The sequence below is a fragment of the Macaca thibetana genome, chromosome 12 (assembly GCF_024542745.1).
Source record: "Macaca thibetana thibetana isolate TM-01 chromosome 12, ASM2454274v1, whole genome shotgun sequence".
Taxonomy (NCBI): Eukaryota; Metazoa; Chordata; class Mammalia; order Primates; family Cercopithecidae; genus Macaca; species Macaca thibetana.
In genome coordinates this window covers 14,728,604-14,755,692 of record NC_065589.1, presented here as the reverse complement: position 1 = coordinate 14,755,692, position 27,089 = coordinate 14,728,604, and the positions used below count along the sequence as shown (strand labels likewise).

Here is a 27,089-nt window from a genome sequence, read left to right as displayed (position 1 = left end):
TCTGGCCTAGGCCGTCGGTTCCCGGCCATGTTTAGCTCCTCTGAGGTCGCCCTTAGTGAGAACACGAGGTGCCCCCACCCCGTTCACTCTAGACACCTCCAGAACACTCGCCTCCCGAGCACTGGAGCCCCGGGGTACCCGCAGCGGCTCCCGGAGACCGATCTCCCGGCTCTGCGTCCCAGGACCGCTTGGGGCAACCTGCGCATGCGCACCCGCGTCCCTCTGCTGTTAGCCGTTTCCATGGCTACGAAGCCCATCGGCCGGGGATAGCAGAACAGGAAAATGAAGCTCAAGAGTTTCCTGCTTCGGTATTATCCGCCAGGTACGCGCCAGCCCGGCCCGTCAGCCCCACGTGGGACCCTGGGCTCCCAGACTGGGAGGGTTTGGGGCGGAGGAGGGCACGGGGACTGAGGGGCGGCGGGGTCCCCAAGTGGGACAGGAAGTCGGGCACTTCCCAACCTGTGCCCCTCATTCCTTCAGATGCTGGACTCTTCCTCAAAACATTAACAATTACTCTTTTAGGAATTTAAAGAGTTTAGCTTGACTGTGCATGCATTATCAGTCCTTCTGAATTTATTGAGTGCCTACTGCTTACACGCTTTGTGCTCTGTGCTATGAACCTTTAACGAAGTTCATAGTCCTTGATTTCAATGAGTGAAGTAATTATGGAATAAATTACTTAACTATTACTTAGTAACATAAGCAATACATTAATTACCTAATCCTTGCCTAACTCTAATTTTAGGTGAGGACATGTTCACCTTTAAAGAATAAGTGACACCCATTGATCACCCAGCTTGTTAGGGACAGAAATAGAAGTGGAATCCTTGGGTTCTAATTCGGAACTCATTTTCTAAATTAGAAACATCTGCAAATAAACAAACAACCAAACAAAAAAATCTGCAAAACATGCCACAAGGCAGAAGATAACCAAATACACTTGCCCAATGAAGTTTGGATAGAAGTGTCATAAAGATTTCAAAGGAGGGTAAGATACTTTGGACCTGTTTGGTTTAGAATAGCGTTATGAGGGATGGGACTTGAATTTAAGGTTGAATGTCTCACTTTTCCCAGCAACATATCCAACATCGCCGATGAGGTATCACACAAGATCTCATGATTTCTTTTTTCCAGTCCCATCCCAATCCTGCTGCTTCCTCAGACTGTGCCCTCCCAGTAGAAGGCATCATCACCCAGCCTGTTTTTTTGCCAGAAACCTAGGTGGTCACTTTTTGTTTCTCTCTTGTGATCATTAATTCCACCCCACCCCCACCCCCACCCCCGCATTGCTTTATCCATTCTGCCAGCTCTAAGTCCAAAATATTCTGTGAATCCATCAGATTATCCCTCTTTCCATAGCACAGATTTCTTGGTCTAACATCCCTTCCAGCTGCCAGCCTAGTCCAACCCTCCATTCCAGCCACCATTCCCTCTGGCTGGGCCATTCCAGTGGCTTTTCCACTAGATTCCTGGTTTTCTCCCTCATCTCTTACAATCCATCTGCCACTAGGAGCCAGTGGAATCTGAATTCAAGATCTCCAATAGTTTCCTACCATGCTGAGAATACAATCCGCACCCTGTGGGATTTGGCTTATCCTGCACTGTTAACTTCTAAAACTTCACTTGTGTACCCTCACTGTACTTCCAACTTCTTTAGCTTGTTCTTCTAAGACTTAAGAGAGGGTCTTTTACTCATTTGTTTTGTGGACCCAGCTTTCCCTAGAGCTAGGAAAAGCTGCTTCCTTTTCTTTATTCAGTTTCAATTGATGTCAGCCACCTGAAGAGACTTTCCCACCTATTTGAAGTAGCCTGTGCTGATTTTACTCTATGCCATAAAGTGCTTAAAAATTATATTTGTCAGCATCCAAAACTCTACTTGTTATGTTTCAAATGTCTGCCTCTTTCCCATTTAATGTAAACTTCGTGAGAACTAAGATCTTAGTGGTTTTTTTTTTTTTTTTTATCATTGTAGCATCCCCAGCTTCTAGAAGAGATTTGGGGACATAGGAGATCAGGAATGTTTGTTGAATGAATGTATGGATAAATGGATGTGTTTGATGAGAGGTCAGGTATGGAAATTACTGAGAATAAATACTGAAAATCTTAAGGGATGCTGCTTCTGCCTCCCTGGAAGACCAATCCTGGACAGCTACTTTCTCCAATGGGAAGTTGACATTTGTAGAAAAGACACTCATTTTCTCCATCATAGAATTCCAGTTAAAATAACATGAGAAAGATATATATATGAGAGTGTCTAGAGAAATTTATTTTATGTAATTAATTAATTTATTTAATTTTTGAGACAGAGTCTTGCTCTGTCGCCCAGGTTGGAGTGCAGTGGCACAATCTTGGCTCACTGTAACCTCCACCTCCTGAATTCAAACGATTCTCATCCCTCAGCCTCCCAGGTAGCTGAAATCACCGGTGTGCACCACCATGCCCAACTAATTTTTGTATTTTTAGTAGAGACGGGGTTTCACCATGTTGGTCAGGCTGGTTTTGAATTCCTAACCTCAAGTGATCCCAGCACTGTCTTGGCCTCCCAAAGTGCTGGGATTACCGGTATGACCCACTGCACCAGGCTGAGAGTATCTACAAAATTTAAATTAGGCATAGGTATATAGTATATAGAAAATTAAAAATTAAGACTAATAGTCTGTTTCCTTTAAGTATTCCATAATTTTCTTTTGGCTCTTTTTGCCCATAGGCCTGTGCTGGTTCCCATAGGTGTACCAATAAATGAAGTTCTTGCTTTCATCCCTTGTTGTGGAGCATAGGTTAAGAATGTGGGCTCTGGGTTCAGAATAACTGATTCTCAACATATACCATAATAATAAAAAAAAAAAACTTAGGCAATTTGTTTTATTCTATCAAAGCGTGGGTGCATGGTGACAATAGCACCACTTCACAGGTCTACTAGACCCTTCCAGCTGCTTATCTTATTTGATTCTTTCTCTTCAGAGTAAAGAAACCTTTTTGGAAGAATATTCTCCCCAAGTGCTGTCCTCCCTTCCTATCATGCTTTCACCCTCATTGCCCCACTGAAACTGCCCACTCCAAGATCTCCAATGACATTCCCATTGCTAATCCACTGGCCAAGCCACTGTCCTTGCCTGCCTTGACCTGACAGCAGCATTCGACCCATTTGACCGCTCTGCTTTTCTTTGGCTTCCAGGACACATACTCTATTTTCCTTCCTGTCTCACTGTCACTTCTTCTGGGTTCATCTTGTTGGTTCCTCTTCTTCTTTTTGATTATTTAATGTTGGAGTGCCCCAGAACCCCAAACTTGGATTTCCCTTTTCTATCTACGCTCATACACTAGCCAATCTCATCCATTCTCAAGGCTTAAAAACTATCCTGAAGCTGGGCGCAGTGGCTCACGTCTGTAATCCCAGCATTTTGGGAGGCTGAGGTTGGCGGATCACCTGAGGTCAGGAGTTTGAGACCAGCCTGCCCAACATTGTGAAACCCCATCTCTACTAAAAATACAACACAATTAGCCAGGTGTGGTGGTGCGGGTCTGTAATCCCAGCAACTCAGGAGGCTGAGGCAGGAGAATTGCTTGAACCTGGGAGGTGGAGGTTGCAGTGAGCCAAGATTGCACCAGTGCACTCCAGCCTGGGTGCCAGAGCGAGACTCTGTCTCAAAAAAACAAAAAACAAACCATCCCACATAGTCCTGAGTACCTAACTGCCCACCCGACACATTCATTTGAATGTCCACCATACATCTCAGATGGGGGTCTCCCATGGTCTCCCCCATCTCAGCAAATTGCAGCTCCATTTCTCCACTTGCTCATGTCAGACATTTTGGACTCTTGTCTCCTCTCTCTCACCTCCACATCCACTAACAGATCCTGCTGGTCCTGCCCTCAAAATATATGCAGAATTCAACAATTTCTCCTATCTGACTGGTACCATTCTTTTCAGCTTGAAAGCTTCCTTCCACCTTTGCCCCTCTTCAGTCTATATGGCAATGGGGTCGTTCCGTTAGAGCATAAATATGACCATGTCACTCTTGTGCTGCAGCCCTCCAGTGGCTTCGCAGCTCGCTTAAAGTAAAAGGGCCGTGATCCCCAAGGCCCTGCAAAATCTCACCCCCTGTTGCTTCCCTGACCTCACCACTTTCGACTTTTCCCTCCAGCAACACTCCTCTCCTTGGTGTTCCTTGGATGGGGCAGAGGTGTTCCCACCCAGGGTCTGCAGTTGCTGTTCTTTCTGCCTTGAATAACCTACCCTTGGACATTTGTATCGCTAGTGCCCCAACTTTTTAAACTCTTTCCTCAACAGTGTGTAAAGTGAAGACTTAGATGACTCCTTTCTGAACATTTCTATCTTCTTCCCATGATATTTCACAGCCCCTTTCCCTGGTTTGTCTTTTCTCCTTGGGGCTATCTTTTTCCAACTCATCATTATTTTACTCATTTATTTTGCTTACTGAGAATAAAAGATTGATGAAGGTAGAAACTTTGTCTATTTTGTTTACTCCTTATCTCTAGCACCCAGAGGAGAGCCTGGTGCATAAAATGACATTAATGTTTTTGTTGAATAAGGGAGTTTAATGAGATTATGTGTGTAAGCAGAATGACTCAAACTCATCTTGAAATGTGAAAGGGCCAGATAAGCGATCTTTGATCTACTTCAGCTCTAAAAGCCTAGGATTCTTTTTTTTTTTTTTTTGAGATGGAGTCTAGCTCTGTCACCCAGACTGGAGTGCAGTGGCTGATCTTGGCTCACTGCAAGCTCTGCCTCCTGGGTTCATGCCATTCTCCTGCCTCAGCCTCCCAAGTAGCTGGGACTACAGGCACCCACCACTACGCCTGGCTAATTTTTTTTTTTTTGTATTTTTAGTAGAGACGGGGTTTCTCCGTGTTAGCCAGGATGGTCTGGATCTCCTGACCTCATGATCTGCCCACCTTGGCCTCCCAAAGTGCTGGGATTACAGGCATGAGCCACCGGGCCTGGCCAAGCCTAGGATTCTTGTAGCGATCTTAGGCTCACATAATTCTCTTGACTCATGCTTGCGACTATTGCCTTAATGCCTATCTTGTAATGAGGTCATATTACTTAGCGTGCTTGACATTTAATTTCTGAATTCCAATCTTTGGTGAGCCAAATCATACACAAGTTTCCAAGATACTACTGAATAGAAGGTGGGTGTTTCAATAATAGCATTATCAGATAGGAAAAAATCGTTCCACTGAATCATTCCTGTGCTACCTTTATCCCTTCTGCATATAGAGCAGTTTTGTTTTGCCTCCCAATCCTCTAATTTTCGCCCTCCCACTTTCTTTTGGATAACGTATAGGTCAGGGGCATTGTCTTGCTGCTATCTACTGAATTATCCCTCTCCCTACCTACATTCCCAAAGGCTAAATGTACATGCCAGTAACATGGCTAACCAAACATGGGACATTCCTTTCCATCTTGGTCACATTTATTAATTCATAAGCTCTTTGCTTTGGGAAAAGTGGGTGTTGACTATGTGCTTTTCAGCTGACTCAGTTGTGACAATTTTTGTATTTTGTTTATTGTGTGAAGTCCATAGTTCTTTGACCAGGAGAAGGAATTAAGTCAACATTAACTTATCTAGTTAACATTCTGAGAACTTTAAGGATTTCTGTTGATTGAATATATAATCTAAGTAAAGAATACTAGTATCATTTGAAGCATGCCCTTTTAATGTATTGAAGAATTTGAGGAATAGAAGCTTCGTTACCTAAGTGTTTTGGGAATTAGATTTGTTGAATAATGCACAATCAAGGGAAAATCAAGATTATTAAGATATGATGGGAAACAATCACTGAAGAAAAGCATGTATTTCTGGCAGCATCTTTGTTTATTTTAATTTTTTATTTTTATTTTTGAGACACAGTTTTGCTCTGTCACCCAGGCTGGAATACAGTGGCACAATCTTGGCTTACTGCAACCTCTACCTCTGTCTCCCGAGTAGCTGAGATTACAGGCATGTGCCATCATACCCAACTAATTTTAGTATTTTAAGTAGATACGTGGTTTTACCATGTTGGCCAGGCTGGTCTCAAACTCCTGACCTCAAGTGATGCACTTGCCTTGGCCTCCGAAAGTGCTGGGATTATAGGCGTGAGCCACTACTCCCAGACTCTTTGTTTTCTGTTTTTATTCTTCATGACACATATCACAGCCTTTTGCTCATATTGGAGCTCACTAATCGTGAGAGGGATGAACATATTGCCTAGATCAAAATTCCACAACGTTTTTGGCACTAGGGACTGGTTTTGTGGAAGACAATTTTTCCACAGACCAGGGGTATGGTTGCGGGATGAAACGGTTCCACCTGAGATCATCAGGCATTAGTTAGATTCGCATAAAGAGTGTGCAACCTGGATCCCTGTATGCACACTTCACAATAGGATTCGTGCTGCTATGGGAGTCTAATGCTCTGCGGATCTGATAGGAGGCTGAACGAGCTCAGGCGGTAATGCTCGCTCGCTGGCCTCTCACCTCCTGCTGTGTGGCCCAGGTCCTAACAGGCCACAGACTGGTACTGGTCCACGGCCCGGTAGGGTGGGGGGACCCCTGGCCTAGAGGTTTTGTCACAGTGAAGCAGTCAAATGTACATGTTTAAATTTTGTACTTTATTTTCTAGATCCATTTGTACAGCATCCCAAATAATTTTTAGTAGTCAGCTTAAAGACTTTGAACTTTTTACTTTATTACAAACAAGTAGTGAATAAAGAAAGCAGACTTTTGTTAACTTATCTGCTAAAATGTTAAAAATGCATTTCCTTAGGGTATTAGATCATACTCTGTGTACTGCCAGGTGCTAATTCTTTCCAACCATTCTCTGCGTTACAGATTATTATTATATTGCTTATTCATTGTGTACATCATTTATGTATGCAAGCATTTATTTCCTCAATAATTAATAGCACATATTAAATACCCTCATATATAATGCAAAAAATCTAAAATTATAGTACAGAAAGAAACACTCCCTTGATGATAATGGTGTCTTGCATTGATACAGACTTTGTATGTTTAAAGTATGTATCTTTCTTGAATTTTCAAATAGCTTTGTAGCAATCTTGATCTTCAAGGATTTATATTCTGATAATGCTGATCAACTGGGCATGGTGGTGCATGCCTTCAATCCCAGCATTTTCAGAGACTGAGGCAGGAGGATGGCTTGAGCCCAGGAGTTGAAGACCGGCCTGAGAAACATAGTGAGATCTTGTTTCTACAAAAAATTAAAAAATTAGCTGGGCATAGCGGCATGTGCCTGTAGTCCTAGCTACTCAAAAAGATGCGGCAGGAGAATGGCATGGGTCCCCAGGAGTTCGGGGCTACAGTGAGTGTTGATTGTACCACTGCACTGCAGCCTGGGTAACAGAGCAAGACTCAGACTCTAACAAAATGAAAAAGAAAAGATGTCGATCCCTATCATTTTTTCTATTTTCTTATTTTTCTCTTACTTTTTAAATTTAAATTTATTTCTATTTATTTATTTATTTATTTTTGCCTAGGCTGGAGTGCAATGGCACAATCTCAGCTCATTCAACATCTGCCTCCTGGGTTCAAACGATTCTCGTGCCTCAGTTTCCCAAGTTGCTGGAATTACAGGCATGCCACCACACCTGGCTAATTTTTTCCATTTTTTAGTACAGACAGGGTTTCACCATGTTGGCCAGGCTTGTCTTGGACTCCTGTCCTCAAGTGATCTGCCTGCCTCGGCCTCCCAAAGTGCTGGAATTACAGGCATGAGCCACCGCGCCTGGCTTCTCTTACTTTAATAAAATATTTGTGTATAGCCAAATAATGGAAAATGCATCAAGGAATAGCTAAGATCAGCGATCATGACTTGAAAGGAGCCACCTGACACGTTAGAGTGCCCGTGTCTTCAAGCTGCTGATGTTGAATATTATCAGTCTTTGTGATCTTTGCTAATTTGATGGGTAAAATTTATGTCTATTCTGTTTTGTATTTTTTCTTAATAATGAAGTTAGGGACTTTTTGTTTTGGTTTGTTTATTGATCATTTTCTGTCTTTGTAAATTGACTGCTGCTGACTTTTGTCCAATTTTCTTTTAAAAAATCATTTTTGGAGTTCTTTATACTAAGTTCTTAAAGCTTTGTGTTTATGGTTCAAACTTCTTTGCTGATTATTATTTGCCTTTAACTTTGTGGCATCTTTTATTGTACAGAAGCTTACAATTTATTTTAGACAAATTTGTCAATTTTTTCTTTTATAGCTATTGTATTTCATGTACTTACAAAGGTGATTACAGACACTAGGAGACAAATACATTGTATTATCTAGAATATTTTATATTTTATTTTTAATATTAAAATTTGTAATCAACCTGGAATATTTTTGTACATTGTACGTGGCAGAAATCTATTTTATTAAGTTTTCAAAAAATCCAACTGATTATTACATCATTTATTGACCAATACATTCTTTCTCTATTAATTTGAAATATTATCACATCATTTATTGAACAATACCTTCTTTCTCTATTAACTTGAAATATACTTTCATTTTATTTTTAAATTTTGATGCATAGATGATCAAAATTGATGATTATTATACTGATCTAATTTTGTATCAAAACCACACTTTATTTTTTTATAGTTCATTGTAATATCCGGTCGAGTAAATTTTCACATTTCAAAAAGTAAAATCATTTTAACTACATTAACTTCATAAATTTGACATCTTTACAGCATTGGGTTTTCTCGTCCAGAAATATGTCTCCTCATTTATCACAGTTTTCTTTTATATTCAATAGTACATTTAGGACTTACACATTTCTTGTTAATTCTATATTTGGATATTCAGTAATTTTCTTTGCAATTATAAGTGTGATCTTGCCATTAACTGTATCTGCAATGGGTACAGTATCTCTTTCTTTCTTTTTTTTTTTTTTTTTTTTTTTGAGACGGAGTCTCGCTGTGTCGCCCAGGCTGGAGTACAGTGGCCGGATCTCAGCTCATCGCAAGCCCCACCTCCCGGGTTTACGCCATTCTCCTGCCTCAGCCTCCCGAGTAGCTGGGACTACAGGCGCCCGCCACCTCGCCCGGCTAGTTTTTTGTATTTTTTAGTAGAGACGGGGTTTCACCGTGTTAGCCAGGATGGTCTCGATCTCCTGACCTCGTGATCCGCCCGTCTCGGCCTCCCAAAGTGCTGGGATTACAGGTTTGAGCCACCGCGCCCGGCCCAGTATCTCTTTCTTATCTTCTTCTAGTCTTAGCTTTTTGTATTCTATTCATCTTTTGTAAGCACCTTAAATCTTTTTTATAACATGTGGCATACAGTTAGGTTTAAAAATATTTTAACAATGCTGTAATGTCCATATTTTGCTGAAAAGTTTAATGTGACATGAACAGTCTTTTTTTTTTTTTTTTTTTCACTCTAAGGAAATAAGTACTGGTTGACTCTCCACAGAATCTTTCTTTTTTTCTTTTTAAGTTTGCTTTTGAGAGTAGAGTTTGGTTTCAGGTCTTTGGTACAAAGGAACTACTTCTTGGGGGGAAAAAACCAAAACAAAATTATGCCAAACTATCCCCTAAGTAGCATTTGCTTGCTGTGTTGTAGTGTTCTGGACAGTTTCTTGAGTCATTATAAGCATTTTGCATTATTTTTCTGTTCTAAAATCTTGCCGTTCATTACACAACAGCTGCTTGGATTTCCTGTTTAGGTTTCAGCACATGCGTGCAGCAAGACAGGGTTGAGAAACATTCCCTCCCAGAGATCATAGCTGTGCAGCTGAGTGGGTAGTGATGTCCGACTCTGAGGTGGAAACTCCAGAGGAGAAGCAGTGTTGAAGGAGAAGATCCTGAACTCTTTGAGGTGGTAGGGAGACATCTATATATCTGGAACTCAGAGGAGATATAGACTGGAGATTTGCGATTAATAGTTAGCATGTTGATGGTAATTAAAGTCATGGTACCGATGAATGTATATAGGGAAAGAATGTAAGGTGAGAAGAGAAGAATCTGTAGACCTGAAGTTTAAAGATGCTTACTGTTTAAAGGTCAGGCAAAAGAGGACAAAGGAGAACAAAAAATAACAAAGTGATTGGAAAAAGAGAAAGAAGAGATTTTATAAAAAACCTAAAGAGGGTATATTTGAGGAAGGAGGATATATTGTTTATAGTATTGATTATTTCTGAAAGGCCACATGTTATAAGGACAGAGAATGTCAAATGCATTAAGCAATTTGAGGACGGTCTTCCTGTCATCTACCAGTTAGTTCAGGTATTCAACAAGCACTGCTAGAGCATTTTGAAAGATCATGAAGACACTGGATAAGGGCAGGCACTTTTGATAGAGAAATGGAATCCAGAGAGGAATCTGAGTATGTTGCTTGTACTTGAACCTAAATAAAAATCACAGGCCTGCTGTGCTTAAATCATGACTTGCCCTGAGAAGGATCTTTTTGGGAATATAGGGAAGCATAGGACATGGATATGCTTCCTTCTTCAAGATGTTACAATCTCACTGGAAAGAGAAGGCATAAATGCAATTTAAATAATACAAGGTGACCATGTAGGATATGCCCCAAGGTAGCATTTGATTAATACCTAGAAAATAAGCACTGTTCATTAAGATTTTATTCCAGGTGCTTTATATACATCTTATTTAATCTCAACCAGCAAAGTGTAGGTTCATAGATGAGAAAATTGACATTTGCTAGATTATGACATAAGTAAGGGGTTGAGGATCTATCTGATGCCAAGTATACACTTTTCAACTCTGCCACGTTCTTTTTCTTTTCTTTTTCTTTTTCTTTTTTTTTTGAGACAGAGTTTGACTCTGTCACTCAGGCTGGAGCGCAGTGCTGTGATCTTGGCTCACTGAAACCTCCGCCTCCTGGGTTCAAGTGATTCTCCTTCCTCAGTCTCCCAAGTAGCTGGGATTATAGGTGCCTGCCATAGTGCCCAGCTAATTTCTGTATTTTTATTAGAGACGGGGTTTCAGCATGTTGGCCAGGCTGGTCTCAAACTCCTGACCTCAAGTGATCTGCCCACTTGGCCTCCCAAAGTGCTAGGATTACAGGTGTGAGCCACTGCACCTGGCCTCTGCCACATTCTTTCTTAATGGCTCAGTGCTTTTGAAAAGTAAATAGAGTGTTTTGGCAACATTTCCTATTTTCCCTTGATCTGAAATACTGCTGGAATTATATCTGTTATACCAAACTATGGTCTATAGCAGTGATTCTCAAACTGTGGAGGACTCCTGGGCACCCTTGAACACTTTCAGCAGGGTCTCAAGGTCAAACTTATTTTTCCTAGTAACAATAAGATGTTACTTCCTTTTCTACACTGTGCTGACGTTGTCACTAATGGTGCAGAAGCAATGGAAGGTGAAACTGCTGGTGCCTTACTACAAATCAAGGCAGTGACACCAAACTCTAATGGTGGTCACTGTATTTCTTCTTCACTGACACACTCTCACAATAGGAAAAAACAACAAAAAAAATCCCAACAGAACAACCTAGTTTTGCTTGAGGATTTCCTTGATGAAACAGTGAAAATTATTAATATAGCAAAACATTAACATGGGAGTGCATGTATTTTGAGTATTCCAGGTGATCAAATAGGAAGTACTAAGAAAGCACTTCTGCTCTAGTGTGAAGTCTGATAGTTGTTGATATGGTTAGGCTTTGTGTCCTCACCCAAATCTCATCTTGAATTATAATTCCCACAATCCCCACATGTCAAGGGAGAGACCAGGTGGAAGTAATTGGATCAAGGGGAGGTTCCCCCATGCTGTTCTCATGATAGTGAGTGAGTTCTCACGAGATCTGATGGTTTTATAATTGTTTGGTAGTTCCTCCTGCATTCATTCTCTTCCTGCCACTTTGTGAAGAAGGTGCCTTGCTTCCTCTTTTCCTTCCACCATGATTGTAAGTTTCCTGAGGCCTCCCCAGCCATGAGGAACTGTGAGTCAGTTAAACCTCTTTCTTTTATAAATTACCCAGTCTTGGGAAGTTCTTTAGAGCAATATAAAAACAAACTAATACAGTTGTCTTAAGGAAAATATAGGTGGTCGCTTGAGTTCTGAGATGAGCCAACTTTTTTTCATGGAAAAGCATTTTTACTTGAAAGACTGAGAAACAACATGGTTTTCAGACTCAGACATTTGGTAGACATTTTCTTGAAAATGAAGAATGTGAGCCCACAACTTTCAAGCAAAAATATCAGCATTTCTTGCTAGTGATATATTTTAGCTTTCAGGCAAAAAGTATAAGTTCAGAAAACTTTTGTTTACCACCATAATCTTGACAGCTTACCAACAGTAAGAGTTTTCTTATGATAAAAATTGGTAGTGACAGTGGCAAATGTTACTTTCTGATATTGTGTGATGAAATATGTCAACAGTTACAAGATATGCATAACTTAGTAGATCAGTATTTTTCAAATGTTTGGTGCATGATTATGCATGGATCATGCATGAATAAAAGATCCATTGAAAGTGTGAAATAGACCAATGGGGTTTAATGCAAGTATATGGAAAAGTTCACTAACATGGTTTCAGATTCTATATCGCAGCTAATTTTAAGAAGTTACCATTTGTTGAGTTTTAATATAATATAAAAAATGTTCACAATGATATAAAAGGGCAATTATAATACTCCTTCATTTTCAACTACGAATCAGTGTCTGAATACATTCTTTTCTTATACTTTTCTAAAATATTTAACAGCAGCTTGAATGCAGAAGCAGAGATGAGAATCCAGTGTCTTAAGCCAGATATTAGAGATTTGCGAAAGTATAAAACAGTACTACTCTTCTTACTCTTTTTAGGGTCATGAAAATATAGTTATTTTTACAAAAATTTTATAAAAAGAACATGCTATGAATTATTGTTATTTTACTTAATACATATTTAAAAATTTCTCAATTTTAGTTTTTAATAATGGAAAAAACCCAAAAACTCTTTGGTGTCCTAAATAATTTTTGAGTGTAAGGTGATCCTGAAGCCAAATTTTTGAGATGTACTAGTTTATATCCACAGACAGAGGTAGTAGAATTAAAGTGGTTAGGAGGCTCTGTCCAGTTTTTATTAGTGCTGGGCTGTTCAGATGGAATATATTCTATGGATCCATCTTCAAGTTCACGGATTCTATTCTCTGTCATCTCTACTTTTGAACTCACTTAGCAAGTTTTTTTTCTTTTTTTAAAATTAATTTTTTTTTTATTATACTTTATGTTCTAGGGTGCATGTGCGCAACCTGCAGGTTTGTTACATATGTATACATGTGCCATGTTGGTGTGCTGCACCTATTAACTTGTCATTTATATTAGGTATATCTCCTAATGCTATCTCTCCCCCCTCCCCCCACCACTTAGCAAGTTTTTTATTTTTGTTATCATATTTTTCAGTTCTATAATCCTCATTTGGCTTAATAAATATTTCCTGGGATTTTCCATTTTTTCATTTGTTTCAAGTGAAATTGTAAATGATTATTGAAGGATTTTTATAATATCTTCTTTAAAGTCCTCGTCAGATGATTCCAACCTCTGATTCATCTTGGTATTGGTGTTTGTTGATTGGCCTTGGTATAATAGATGATTTTCAAAAAATTGGCATGGTGGTTCATGCCTGTAATCCCAGCACTTTGGGAGGCCGAGGCGGGCAGATCACCCAAGGTCGGGAATTCGAGACCAGCCTGACCAACATAGAGAAACCTTGTCTCTATTAAAAACACAAAATTAGCCGGGCATGGTGGCGGGCACCTGTAATCCCAGCTACTAGGGAGGCTGAGGCAGGAGATTCGCTTGAACCTGGAAGGTGGAGGTTGCGGTGAGCCGAGATCGTGCCATTGCACTCCAGCCTGAGCAACAAGAGCAAAACTCCGTCTCAAAAAAAAAAAAAAATTGTATCCTAGACATTTTGATTATTACAGGGATCCTTGATCCTGTCTAAACCTTCTAATTTGGCGAAATCTGCTTAGATTTGGCATATGTGTTCTTGGGCTACTTTTGCGGGCGTTAGTTCCAATGGTGTGGGTGTAGTTTCCTAGGCCCTTGCAACGTCACTGTCCTTTGTTTTTTCGGGTACTGTTGAGGCTCCTGCTCAGTCGCTGCTGGCGCCACCTGCAGGGGGCAGAAGGTACTTCCCTAGTAGACCTGGGGTCACTGAGTGATCTTGGTGGTCACTTTGTGGCCTGATTGTGCTGCTGGCTGGAAGACAGGGAGACGCAGAGCTTTGCTAAGGCTGCCTCAGTGCCTAGGTGTGGAGTGAGGTCTGAGACATCCCTGGATGTCGCTGTTGCCCCTTTTGCAAGTAGAGAGGACCATCCACCAAAGGTCTGGCTGTGGAGCGGGGTCTGGGAGGTCCCAGGACTTTCTTGATGGGGCTGCAGCCAGATCCGACTGCCTGCTGGGGCCCAGCATGTGCAATGGGAACTGGACCAGCTCCAAGCTTCCACTACGGGATCAAACTGCTTGCAGGGGCCTCATTTGTGGGGCAAGGATTAGGGCCCTCTAGTCCTAGTTTTGGGGTGTGGTGTGCAGTGATAAAAAGAAAATCCAGGAATCTCACCACGTAGTCATTCCTCAAGCCCTGAAACCCATAGCCAGTCTACCTTCTTCCATTCGTCTTTCTATTATTTTATCATTGTCTGCTGGACAATTTCAAGGGTATTTAGTTAAATTTAGAGGGAAGGACCAGGGAAAAGTGTGTCTACATGATCTTGTTTTAGAACTAGATATCACTGCTTATGTTTTGTTAAAAAATTTAAAATTTAAAACATAAAAATGGAAAAAACTGGCAACGTAGGTTAACTTTTGACATAGGTGGTCATCGTAAGTGTTTTTATAACATGTTTGTTTATTTCTATAGGAATTATGTTGGAATATGAAAAACATGGAGAATTAAAGACGAAGTCGATAGATTTGCTTGATCTTGGTCCCAGGTGAGTTAGCTGTAGGATTCAACAAGTAAATGTTCACTGGGAAAGCCTTGACACAGAGTGATGTGTGGATGAACTGCAGAAACTGCAGATAATACATTGTTTTTAAAAAATTGTTCTTCTGTGGTGTGTCAGTTTCTGTTTGTTTCAGGGAGTTGTACCTGAGGCTCTTGCTGAATGAAAAGGAAGTGGGAAAAGGGTCATTGCCCTTTTCTTTTTTTCTAAGGTCTTAAAAAAATAAATCTTTTAGTTTATAATTTTAGAGAGGCTGTGAAGGTAGAGTTTCCACACCCCGTTTCCCCTGATGTTAACATCTTAGATTAGTGAGGTACATTTATTAGGATTAATGAACCAGTGTGATACCTAATTAATAGCTAACGCTCACTTTATTCAGTTTTTCGTAGTTTTTCCCTAATTCCTTACTTCTGTTGCAGGATTCCATCCAGAATCCCACATGACATTTAGCCATCATGTGTCCTTAAGCTTCCCTAAGCTGCGACTGTTTCTCAGACTTCCCTTATTTTTGCTGACCTTTACTTTCTTCTTTTTTTTTTTTTTTGAGACGGAATTTTGCTCTCGTTGCCCAGTCTGGAGTGCAGTGGCATGATCTCGGCTCACTACATCCTCCGCCTCCTGAGTTCAAGCGATTCTCTGCGCCCAGCCAGTGACCTTTGCATTTTTGAGAAGTACTTGTTACTGAGTTTTAAGAATATTACTGAGCCTGTTATTTTCTTATTAAATACTTCTTTGGGCTGACTGCATATGTTCCTCCTCATTAATTGCCATGGGGCAAAAACAAGGAGCCCTAATCGCTATTACTGAAGCTTGGTATGAGCCCAGAGGAAACCCTTGTGATGTAATAATGCCCAGAGTTCATTCTCTTTAGGAAATCTAATGCAAATAGCTGGGCATGGTTGCTCACACTTGTAATTTCAGCACCTTAGGAAGCCGAGGCAGCACAGTCACCTGAGGTCAGGAGTTCGAGACCAACCTGGCCAACATGGGGAAACCCTGTCTCTACTAAAAATACAAAAATTAGCCAGGCATGGTGGCGCATGCCTGTAGTCCCAGCTCTTCAGGAGGCTAAGGGAGGAGAATCGCTTGAACCCAAGAGGCAGAGGTTGCAGTGAGCTGAGATCGCGCCACTGTACTCCAACCTAGGTGACAAAGTGAGACTCTGTCTTCAAAAAAAAAGAAATGTCATACAAAACTCCACTTCAAGGCCAAGGCCAAGTGTGGTGGCTCACACCTGTAATCCCAGCACCTTGGGAGACCAAGGCAGGAGGATCACTTCAGGCTAGGAGTTTGAGACCAGCCCAGGCAACACAAAATAGCAAGACCCTGTCTTTGTAAACAAACAAACAAACAAACAAACAAAAATTCTACTTCAAGAGCGAGTCAGACTAGTGATTATCCTGTGAGAGCCTAAGTTCAGATAAGGTGAAAATAATCTCAATGGGTGAAAATTGCAAAAGAAACAAAACAAAAATGTTGTGTTTTAGGTTTGTGGCCTGAGACTGTAAGCGAAAGGACCTGTCTGATATGGGCTACTCTCTAGTTTTATAATGAGTCCACTTGGCACCATAGCTGATGAGACAGGGGCTCTCTCAATCCTGGAACTGCTGCCACTTGAGAGGCTTGGTGATTCTGGGAACACCTGTCTAGGGTGGGGATGGGGCATGGCTCAGAGGATGGTGGTCTATGTAGGGTCCAAGTCTTATTTCAGGTGCTTGGCACAAAAAAGGTAGTCAATTGATTTTTTTTTAAAGTCAAAGAATAAACAGTGGCGCAGATAGTGTCATTGAATACAACAGTCTTTGTTATTTTCAGGAACAGTGAGGCCTAATATCAAACCCAACCTGTAATTTTTATAAATGGAACATGTTACTGATTTGTGTGATTATGCTAGCATGCAGAAAGTTTCTTTGTTAGACATTTGTTTATTTAGTCAGCAATTATGTACATGTGCCTTCAACATATATTTAAGAATCTAATCTGGGTTAGATTCTATAAGAGGCTATAAAGGTATTAATTAACCCCTAGACTTGATAGGCTTTTTGTCTAGTTTGAGAAACAACTTGTGCAGCATCGGATATCACACAAGTGGTACAGATAAGCTTCTATATGAGAGAATAACCTCCAGCTAGACATTCCGCAAAACCACAGATTTTTATATTTTAAAAGTATGAATTATTAGGTGATTTCAAAAAGGACTTGTGGGCTCTGACTCCAGGCACTCAACACTTTGAAGGGCTTCATATTAGCTATAGTCATTCAATCGTGCTATGCTTTCCTGAGGAGATGTAAGGTGTTAGCCACTCATAAACATGAACTTTTGGTGATAGGAGAAAGTAAATAAATGTCTCAAAAAAGTATGAATTTTATTTCTAGTTTTTGCAAGAATCTGGAAGTATTGTGCCTGTAAAAACACTGGCACCGTAGATGACATGCTGGAATTATTGCATGAAAATCCTACAGGGTTGGAGTGTTTAGGTTATTTGGTTAATTTGGATCTTGCAAGGAAATCTGTTTTTATACAAGTTATTGAAAACTTTTCAAAGGAGCATTTTTACCCTTTTAATTCTTATGAAATTAATTATCTTTTTGATGATGGAATATCTCAGGGTTTATCCAAGTCATTATTATGGACGGTCCCTGGTTCATTTTTGTTCAAAATACTCACTCTTACTCTAATAGATTATGTTTCTTGAGAGCTGGGACCATATCTTTTACACACCCAGTGCTAAAGCAATAGTACCAACTCAATAAATGTCAATTGAATGAGCAGGTTCCTAGCTCAGTGCCTTGCACAAAACTGGAGCTTAATGTTTGTTGATGGGGTGAAGAGGGGGATATTTATCAGGGGCCACATTCATGGGAAGTGGATACTGAGACAGAGGTGGGTGAGTCAAAGGTTTATTGGGCAGTGACACTTGTGACAGTCCAGGGCATGAAGCAGAAGCAGTATCAGGCAGGAGGAGACATCTGACCTCGATGAAGGAGACAGGACAACAGAATCTCTGCCAGTCTGGAGGAGCTCAGGAGCAAGACTTGCCAGCTAGAGGAATGCCTCACAGGGAGAAAAGGCCAGGCTCTTGCTCTGCCCCTGCTCAGCGGTGGACGGAGAGCCCCAAGAGAAGAGGCAGCCCTGGCCTGGAATGCCAAGGTGCAGCCTGAAAGAGCTGCAGCTAGAAGCTGTCAGGCAACAAAGCTCCAAGCCTGACGCTGGGCCTGAGTTCTTTCTTAAAGGTGGGGGAACCTGCATAGTGCATCTTCTAGACACGTGTGTGACAGGACTTGTAAAATGGCTCTATTTTGGATGCTTCATGGTGTATATACATTGAAACCTTTTTTGAATGAATATTATTCTGTACCAGCAACATTTTCAGAATTTCTGTGAATTATTTGAATACTAGAGGAAATTTGAATCTATCTGTATTTTTTTCAGACCAGTTATCTTTCAGGGAAATAATATTTTAGTCCATAATAAATATTAATATTAGTCTTATGATTCTTTAAATTTATGGGTTAGGCATTTTTCTCTTTTCCTAAAAATATTTTAAATCAAATCTTTCTGAACCTCAGTTTCTTCATCTCTAAAATAATTACGATAAAAGCATTACACTAGCAAATTATTACAGGATTAAATAAGAGAACATGTGTAAAGTGAAAAGTATGATGCTGGGAACGTTCAATACATGTTCATTCAAAAGAGACAGGAAAGAAGGAAAAAGAGCTCATGTTCAGAACTAGTACGGACTAGGCCTTCCTAGGTGTCTTCATTCGTTTTGTGCTGCTATAACAAAAAAGACCTGAGACGGGATTATTTATTTCTCACAGTTCTGTCTTGGAAATCCAAGGCCCCCGCAGGTTTGATGTCTGGTGAGGGCAGCACTCTGCTTCCAGGATGGCATCTTGATGCTGTGTCTTCACATGGCAGAGGGCAGAAGGGCAAAAGGGATGAACTCTCTTTGTCAAGGCCATCTAATCCCATTCAGGGCATCTAATCCCATTCAGGAGGGCTCCACCATTGTGACTTAATTACCTATTCAGGCCCCACCTCTTAATGCTGTGACATTGGTGAACATGTTTCAGCATGAATTTTAGAGGGGACACAAACATTCAAACCACAACACTAGGTGAGAACATTAGACTCTTGGCACAGCCTCCATGAAACAAGCCTTAGCTTTGGAAAAATGTGTTTTAGAAATTCCAAGCTTCTTGCTTTCCTGCCATCATCTATAAGCTTCTTGCTTTCCTGCCATCATCTATTTACTGACTTATGTGATCCCCCCACCCCCCCCGATATCTCTTGGGAAAGATAATGATGTTTTTGACATTTTATAAGTGTGCTTCATGAAACAATACAATCAATTCTTCATGTAATAAAGATATATGCAAATTTTGACATAAAATAAAAGAAACTTTTTTTTTGGGTGAATTTCAGTACTGATGTCAGTGCTTTAGTAGAAGAAATCCAGAAGGCAGAACCTCTAATCACAGCTTCACGAACAGAGCAAGTCAAACTTTTGATACAGAGGTTACAAGAGAAACTCGGCCAGCACAGCAATCACACATTCTATCTTTTTAAGGTAATGGATTTACAAAAATATCAGATAGAAGAATTTCAGTGAAATGATTGATATTTTATTTATTTTTCTTTCCCTAAAAATATTTTTCCATGAAAAATGCATGTCAGTGATTGACTGTAGTGCCTCACATGTTTGCTAAGATTGTCCCAATAATTATTTGTTAAATGAATGAGTGAAATCCAAAACACTTATTTCTTGAGAGGTTAAATAAAGATTTCAGCTCCTCATATAATGATAAATTTAAAGGGTTATTATTAAGATAGTTTTAAGTTATGGAATAAGTAAAGCTTTTTTCTAGTTAAAGTAACATTAAGAAGTGTTTTATGACAAATCAACATTTCATATTTTCTGCTTTCATGTGAACTAAACCATATTTCAGTAAATTATTTATTGGGCATATAATTTTAATGTGATGTAAATATGCTTTTTAAATAGTTTTTTTGATGATTAAATATAGCAAATATAGTCATTTCGTACTTCAAGAAAAGCTTTTAATTTTCCTTTGTCATTATCTTAGAATTACTTCATATTATACTGCTTTTATCTTTTATGATTTAAATATAATTATGATAATAAAATATAATTATTAGTTATATACTCACCTGATACAAAATATCCAGGCATTTGCTTCTGGAAGAAGAAATTATAGTTGTGTAACATTTCTTTGTCCAGCAGGTGGCACTGTTTAATTTCAAATATGAGCTATATAACAAGCATGTCTCATAATTTATTCTCCAAAGGGAATATTTTTGATAGTGAAAGTACATGCTATTAATAGTTACATTTTGGTAACAGACATAACTTGGACTGTCCCAGCCCAGCCAATCACTCTTAATAGACTGTCCAATCTATGTATATGCGTTCAACAAATATTCATGTAACATTCACTGTGTGTTAGATGTTGTAGGGATTGAAAGATAAAGAAGACATATTCTGACTCTAAAGGAGCTTCAGGATTCATAAAGTAATAATACATTGTCAAATCTTTATTGAAACATATTTAGTGTATTGCCTATATACCCAGTCTATACATATGTACAAACCACATGCCTTATGTAAAAGAAAATGTTACCAATTAGTGCCATCAATAAGATACCACATAGCACTAATTGGTAACACTTAGTGGTATCAATAAGATGCCACATAGCACTGTCTAAAGGTAAATCTGATGTATAATTAAGACAAAATTGAATGTCTTCATATTTGGTTTGAAGTTATAACTAACAAATTAAATTTAATTTGGCTTGAGTCTAAAAAATGGTGTTTTCTTTCACTGAAGGTTCTCAAAGCACATATATTGCCACTGACTAACGTTGCACTTAACAAATCGGGCTCATGGTAAGATTCTCTTTTTGTATCTAATTTTTAGCAATGAAACAAATTTTTGTGTTTATCAAAGATTCCAGTTTGCTAAGTACATAATACATTCATTTTTCTGATTTCAGTACCCTCTTGGATATTGAGGAGAAATATAAGCCCTTTCTCCCACTATTCTAATCCAAGTTTTCTGTCATATTCATGCCACAGTGAATGGGAGGCATATTGGATTCTCAGCCAATGTAGCTTGTGAAGAACTCAACTCAGGAATGAGTCGGGCAGGGTGGCCTCATATATAACTTGATTGGTTGTGATCAGTCTATTCAGAGCAGGCGTTTTCCATCTAGGTCAGTGATTTGGGGTATGGCGAACAGCAGCTGCAAGTCTCTATTGAGAGCATGGCTGTGATCAGCTTGGGAGCTGACGTGCTAGGTAGCAGACATGAGGGAAAAGCCTCCTCTTGACCTACAGACATAAAATAAACATAAAATAGACATACAATAAGCAGTTTGCCAGGACTTCCATAATAAAGTAGCACAAACCGAGTGGCTTACACAACCAAAATTTATTGTGTCACAGTTGTGGAGGTTAGAGGTCAGAGGTCAAGGTGTCATCAGGGTCAGTTCCTTCTGAGGCTGTGGGAAAGAAGCTGTTCCACAGTTCCTGTAGCTTCTGGTGGTTTGCCGGCCATCTTTGATGTGGAGAAGCACATCAAAGCTCTGCTCTCACCTTCACATGGTTTTCTCTGTGCGTGTCTGTGTCTATATGGCCTGTTCTTATATGGACGTATTGAATTAGGGCCCACCCTACTGCGGCATGATCTCATCCTAATTTAACTAATTCTTTTTTTTTTTTTTTTTTTTTTTTTTTTTTTAAGAGGGAGTTTCACTCTTGTTGCTTAGGCTGGAGTGCGTGGCGTGATCTTGGTTCACTGCAACTTCCAGCTGCCAGGTTCAAGCGATTCTCCTGCCTCAGCCTCCTGAGTAGCTGGGATTACAGGAGCCTGCCACCACGCCCAGCTAATTTCTTGTATTTTTAGCAGAGATGGGGTTTCTCCATGTTGGTCAGGCTGGTCTCGAACACCTGACCTCAGGTGATCTGCCCGCCTTGGCCTCCCAAAGCACTGGGATTACAGGCGTGAGCCACCACGCCCAGCCCTAACTTAACTATTAATAATTATATCTGCAATGACCTTATTTCCAAATAAATTCATATTCTAAGGTTTGGGGGATTAGGACTTCAACATATAAATTTAGAGGGCTTATATTTCAACCCATAAAAGTATCTATAGTACATATGTGTATAGTTGCAAATGTGTGTTTGCATCTATCCAAAGGTAGAGAAAGTCTGTGGGAGAAGATGGTAGAAGGAAAATACCGAGGAGAAATCAAAGATACTTTGTCTTGTCAACCTGCCTGTTTAGTTGAGTTTTGCTATTAGACTTTTCTTCACCTTTTCTTGTTACCACTTGACATTCAGACTGGCTTTTCAATTTTGTGGATTGTTTTCTGTGCTGGGGAAATATATTTTTGTTATACTTTTGAAGCGATATTTTGATTTCAGAGATATTTTGAAAAGAAAATCTCTTTCCTAATTGAATATTGAAGGAATGATTAAGAAGCTGCTATTTTACATTATACTTGACTCACTATTCCTGTAGAAGAATGTTAAAGGAATCATTCGTTTATTAAACAGAATATAGGCTGGGTATGGTGGTGCACACCTATAATCCCAGCACTTTGGGAGGCCGAGGCGGGCAGATCACGAGGTCAGGATTTGGAGACCAGCCTGGCCAACATGGTGAAACCCCATCTCTACTAAAAATAAAAATAAAAATTAGACAGGCATGGTGGTGTGTCTCTAATCCCAGCTATTCAGGAAGCTGAGGCAGGAGAATTGCTTGAACTTGGGAGGCAGAGGTTGCAGTGAGCTGAGATCATGCCACTGCACTCTAGCCTGGGCGATAGAGCAAGACTCTGTCTCGGGGGTGGGGTGGGGTGGGGGTGGGGGTGGGGGTGGAACAACAGAATATATCACAATTTACATATTGTTCTCAATTTAACTTTTTATTCTGCACACATGATTTCCATTGTAAAAAGCATAATAGGCCAGGTGTGGTGTGTCACACCTGTAACCCCAGCACTTTGGGAGGCTGAGGCAGGCGGGTCACCTGAGGTCAGTAGTTCAAGACCATCCTGGCCAACATGGTGAAACCCCATCTCTACTAAAAACAGACACAAAAATATAGCCAGGCATGGTGGCGGGTACCTGTCATCCCAGCTACTCAGGAGTTTGAGGCAGAAGAATCACTTGAACCTGGGAGGCAGAGGTTGCAGTGAACCGAGATCATGCCATTGCACTCCAGCCTGAGTGGCAGAGCGAGACTCCCTCTCAAACAAACAAACAAATAGTATAATAAATAGAGTTATTATCCTGCAGGTAAAACATGAAGTGTTTATTAACACACTGCCATTCTTCCCTGCAACACGTTTATATTCCTTGTGTTAGCTTTATCACAGGAAGCTACGATCGGACGTGCAAGCTCTGGGACACTGCGTCTGGAGAGGAGCTGAACACCCTGGAGGGCCACAGGAATGTGGTTTATGCCATAGCATTCAACAATCCTTACGGGTGTGTTCATCCTTTCACGTATTTGTTCATTAATTCATTTATTCATCCCTCCATCTACTTGGGGAGAAAGGGAAGCAGACAAGAGGTCTAAATTGACTGAGTGCTTGGTATGTGCTTTGGAAGCCTTTTAAATGCCTCCTTCAATGCTTAAAGGGGTCTTTGGGTTACCTATCACCATCCTCATACAGAATACAAGGTTTAAGGCCAGGCGCGGTGGCTCACGCCTGTAATCCCAGTACTTTGGGAGGCCGAGGTGGTGGGTCATTTGAGCTTAGGAGTTTGAGACCAGCCTGGCCAACGTGGTGAAACCCCATCTCTACTAAAAATGCAAAAATGAGCTGGGCTAATGTATGTACTGTATGGTGGCGCATGCCTGTAGTCCCAGCTACTCGGGAGGCTGAGGCAGGAGAATCATTTGAACCCAGGAGGCGGAGGTTGCAGTGAGCTGAGATTGCAACACTGCACTCCAGCCTGGGCAACAGAGTGAGACTCTGACAAAAAAAAAAAAAAAAAAAAAAAAATACAAGGTTCAAGTATGCTTCAAAGGACCGCATGGTAGTAAAGAGAAGAGCTGGAATTCATGCTCAGCCAAGACTTGACTCTCGACCCTTGGAAGTTCCGACAGGCACTGACTATTGATGTTCACAGCCCTGGGCTCGTCCCTCTGGGGGAATGTGACATACACACACAGCATGGTTTACTTCATTTAGAAGTTAATTTACAGTCTTGCCAGGCAGGAAAAAAAACGTGTGTGGCAACATGCCAACATGCTAAATAACAGTACCAAGTACAACAGAAGTATTTTTAAACCAACCTCTAGATAATTGACAGGAGATTACCCAGTGTCCTCTATTCTTCCTCACGACACACTGCTGATTCCCATGGCACCCTGAGCATCTGTAGCAATGAAGATACCCACTGGAATGGGCATTCTCCTCCCACTGGTTAGGTTCTAAACTGATCAAGAGTTAGTTGTATTTGTCGACCAATGTGCTTATATTGGTTGTGCTTTCAATTGTAATTGTGTAACATAACATGTAATTTAACTAAATATTACATAAACTAATAAAATATGAGTGGAAAAGAAACCTGGTCTTTTCTAGGGAAGCACAGATAAGGCAAATCTTGGAAAAATTGTTTCACAACTAAATGAAGTTGTGGCTGAGATCAATGTTCAATTGGAAAGCATACTGTCAAAATCTAGAAAAATTCTGCACGCAGATTGTTCTACACATATGTTTAAGTTCTTTAAGTTCTCATTCCACTTGCAAGAAAAGAAAACTAGATATTGTAGAGGTTTGATAACATTTCTGAAAGACAAATGGTGAACTCCACTTAGCTGACACATAATCAAAGAAAGACAGTGCCCTCTTGTGAAAAGATTGGCAAATAAATATATATTTATATCTAGTGGAGTATACATTTTTTAGACAAGCATGTATGTTTTCATGATTGCACCTGCTAAATGAATTTTTCCATAGATGAAGCTGGTTCTATAAATGTGGCTCATTTACTATAGTGTTATGATGACTAGAACAAAACAGTAAATGATTTAACAATTAAGAGAAGAGATCACTGTGATTTCTCCTGGTGAGAGTCTTTAGAGATGGTGTGAGCCGAAAGCGGAAGCCGGAAGGATGAAGGTGGTGAGCAGTGGAGAGGACGCATGGAGCAAAGAGACCTCAGCAGCTCAGTGTTTCAAGGAGGGGATTCATCAGGCACACTCAGTGGCCAGTCTCTGCAGCGAGCATTTCATGTTGAGAAACAGAAGTGTGTGAGGTCAGAGCATTCAGTGGAGTTTAAACTCTGTCCTGTAGGACTGAGTTGCCATCAAGGGTTTAGGAACAAAAAGTGGAACAATGAAAGTGATGTTTTAAATGGAAGGATAGCTCTGGCAGAGAGAAGAGGTCAGAGGGTTTGGATGTGAGAAGAAACAGGACACAAGGAGGTCATTTAGGATGCAGATGCGACAATACACTCGTGTTAAAGTAATACACTCATTGCCTGGGTAGGGGCAGAAAGAATGGAGGAATTTCATAAAAATTTGATATACTTAGAATAGATATTTTATACTATAGTTTAAAAACTTGTTATCTAGGTTGCCCATATCATATCTGTAAAAAATGTAATACCCTTTCAAAACATGTTAATTGTGATGGCACCAAACTTAAATTGGTACATTAAAATGATTAAACATTCCAATTAAGTTTTAGAAAGTTTAACTTTGATCTATGCATTTTTATATTCCAGAGAATGACAGTTTTTATAATACCTTATTACACCAGCTTATGAAAAGATAAAGATTTTATTGAAATTATAAATGACACTATTTTACTTCTGGTATAATTCCTACTTTCATTGCAATGCTATTTAAAGGGTATTCTCTATAAAATAACGCCATATCCTTTAATAGTCTACTTAACAAACGTGATGTGTTTGGGTGTCTGTCTATCTGAGGATGATGTTTTCTCTTGTTGGAGAGGTGAGGGATACTTTTTGACCCTTCAACTGAATTCTACCAAGAGCCCCTGATGAAAAACCCCCTTGTCCAATCAGTTATCCTCGCCTGATGATTCATGTATGCGTGAATACAGCGTTTCTCATTGCACTTTGGGGTCACTGGGGTTTCAGTAGCATGAATTCAACACAATCACCAAAGAATAAGAGGGAGTGTGTGTGTGTGTGTGTGTGTGTGTGTGTGTGTGTGTGTGTGTTTATTAGACAGAGAGAGAGAATAAAAAAAACTTCAACCAAATTTACTGTTTATCTGCTTTATACCTTAGGGCAGGTGTAAGCTTTGATTCAATGCAGTAATTCTCAAACACATTGACATGAGACATATTGTTGCGGGAAGTCAGGGACCCCGAACGGAGGGACGGGCCGAAGCCGCGGCAGAAGAACATAAATTGTGAAGATTTCATGGACATTTATTAGTTCCCCAAATTAATACTTTTATAATTTCTTACACCTGTCTTTACTGTAATCTCTGAACATAAATTGTGAAGATTTCATGGACACTTATCACTTCCCCAATGAATATCCTTGTGATTTCCTATGCCTGTCTTTACTTTAATCTCTTAATCCCGGCATTTTCTTTGTAAACTGAGGAGGATGAACGTCGCCTCAGGACCCTGTGATTGTATCAACTGCACAAATTGTTTGTAGAGCATGTGTGTTTGAATATGAAATTTGGGCATGTTTAAAAAAGAACAGGATAACAGCGATGTTCAGGGAGCGAGAGAGGTAACTTTGAACTGGCTGCCGGTGAGCCAGACGGAAACAGCTATATTCCTCCTCTTTCATAATAGGAGAAATATCGCTAAATTCTTTTTCTCAGCAAGGAACATCCCTGAGAAAGAGAATGCGCCCTGAAGCTAGGCTTATAGACGGCGCCTTTTTAAGGCGTCCCGTTTTTTATGGTCGAAGCCGATGGGATGAAATAAGCCCCGGTCTCCTATAGCGCTCCCAGGATTACTAGGATGGGAAAATTCCCACCTAATAAACTGTGGTCAGACAGGTTATCTGCTCTCAAACCCTGTTTCCTGATAAGATGTTATCAATGACAATGCATGCCCGAAACTTCATTAGCAATTTTAATTTCACCTCATCTGGTGGTCCTGTGATCTCGCCCTGCCTCCATTTGCTTT

The 27,089-nt window shown here is 40.2% G+C and overlaps 1 protein-coding gene across 6 annotated transcripts in view; it reads left to right on the top strand.

Moving 5' to 3' along the window:
- Positions 1 to 200: 200 nt before the first annotated feature.
- DAW1 (dynein assembly factor with WD repeats 1) overlaps positions 201 to 27,089 on the top strand; it is a 64,354-nt gene continuing 37,465 nt past the window's right edge. For 2 of the 6 annotated variants that reach the window (XM_050752120.1, XM_050752124.1), the window contains exons 1-5: positions 235 to 322; positions 14,833 to 14,905; positions 19,350 to 19,494; positions 20,774 to 20,832; positions 23,320 to 23,442. In XM_050752120.1, coding sequence (XP_050608077.1) covers positions 283 to 322; positions 14,833 to 14,905; positions 19,350 to 19,494; positions 20,774 to 20,832; positions 23,320 to 23,442 — 440 coding nt within the window. In that variant the 5' untranslated portion in view covers positions 235 to 282. Of the gene's footprint in view, positions 323 to 745; positions 989 to 9,737; positions 9,836 to 14,832; positions 14,906 to 19,349; positions 19,495 to 20,773; positions 20,833 to 23,319; positions 23,443 to 27,089 lie in introns of those variants that run through there. The other 4 variants (XM_050752121.1, XM_050752119.1, XM_050752122.1 and 1 more) reach the window with 4 other exon arrangements.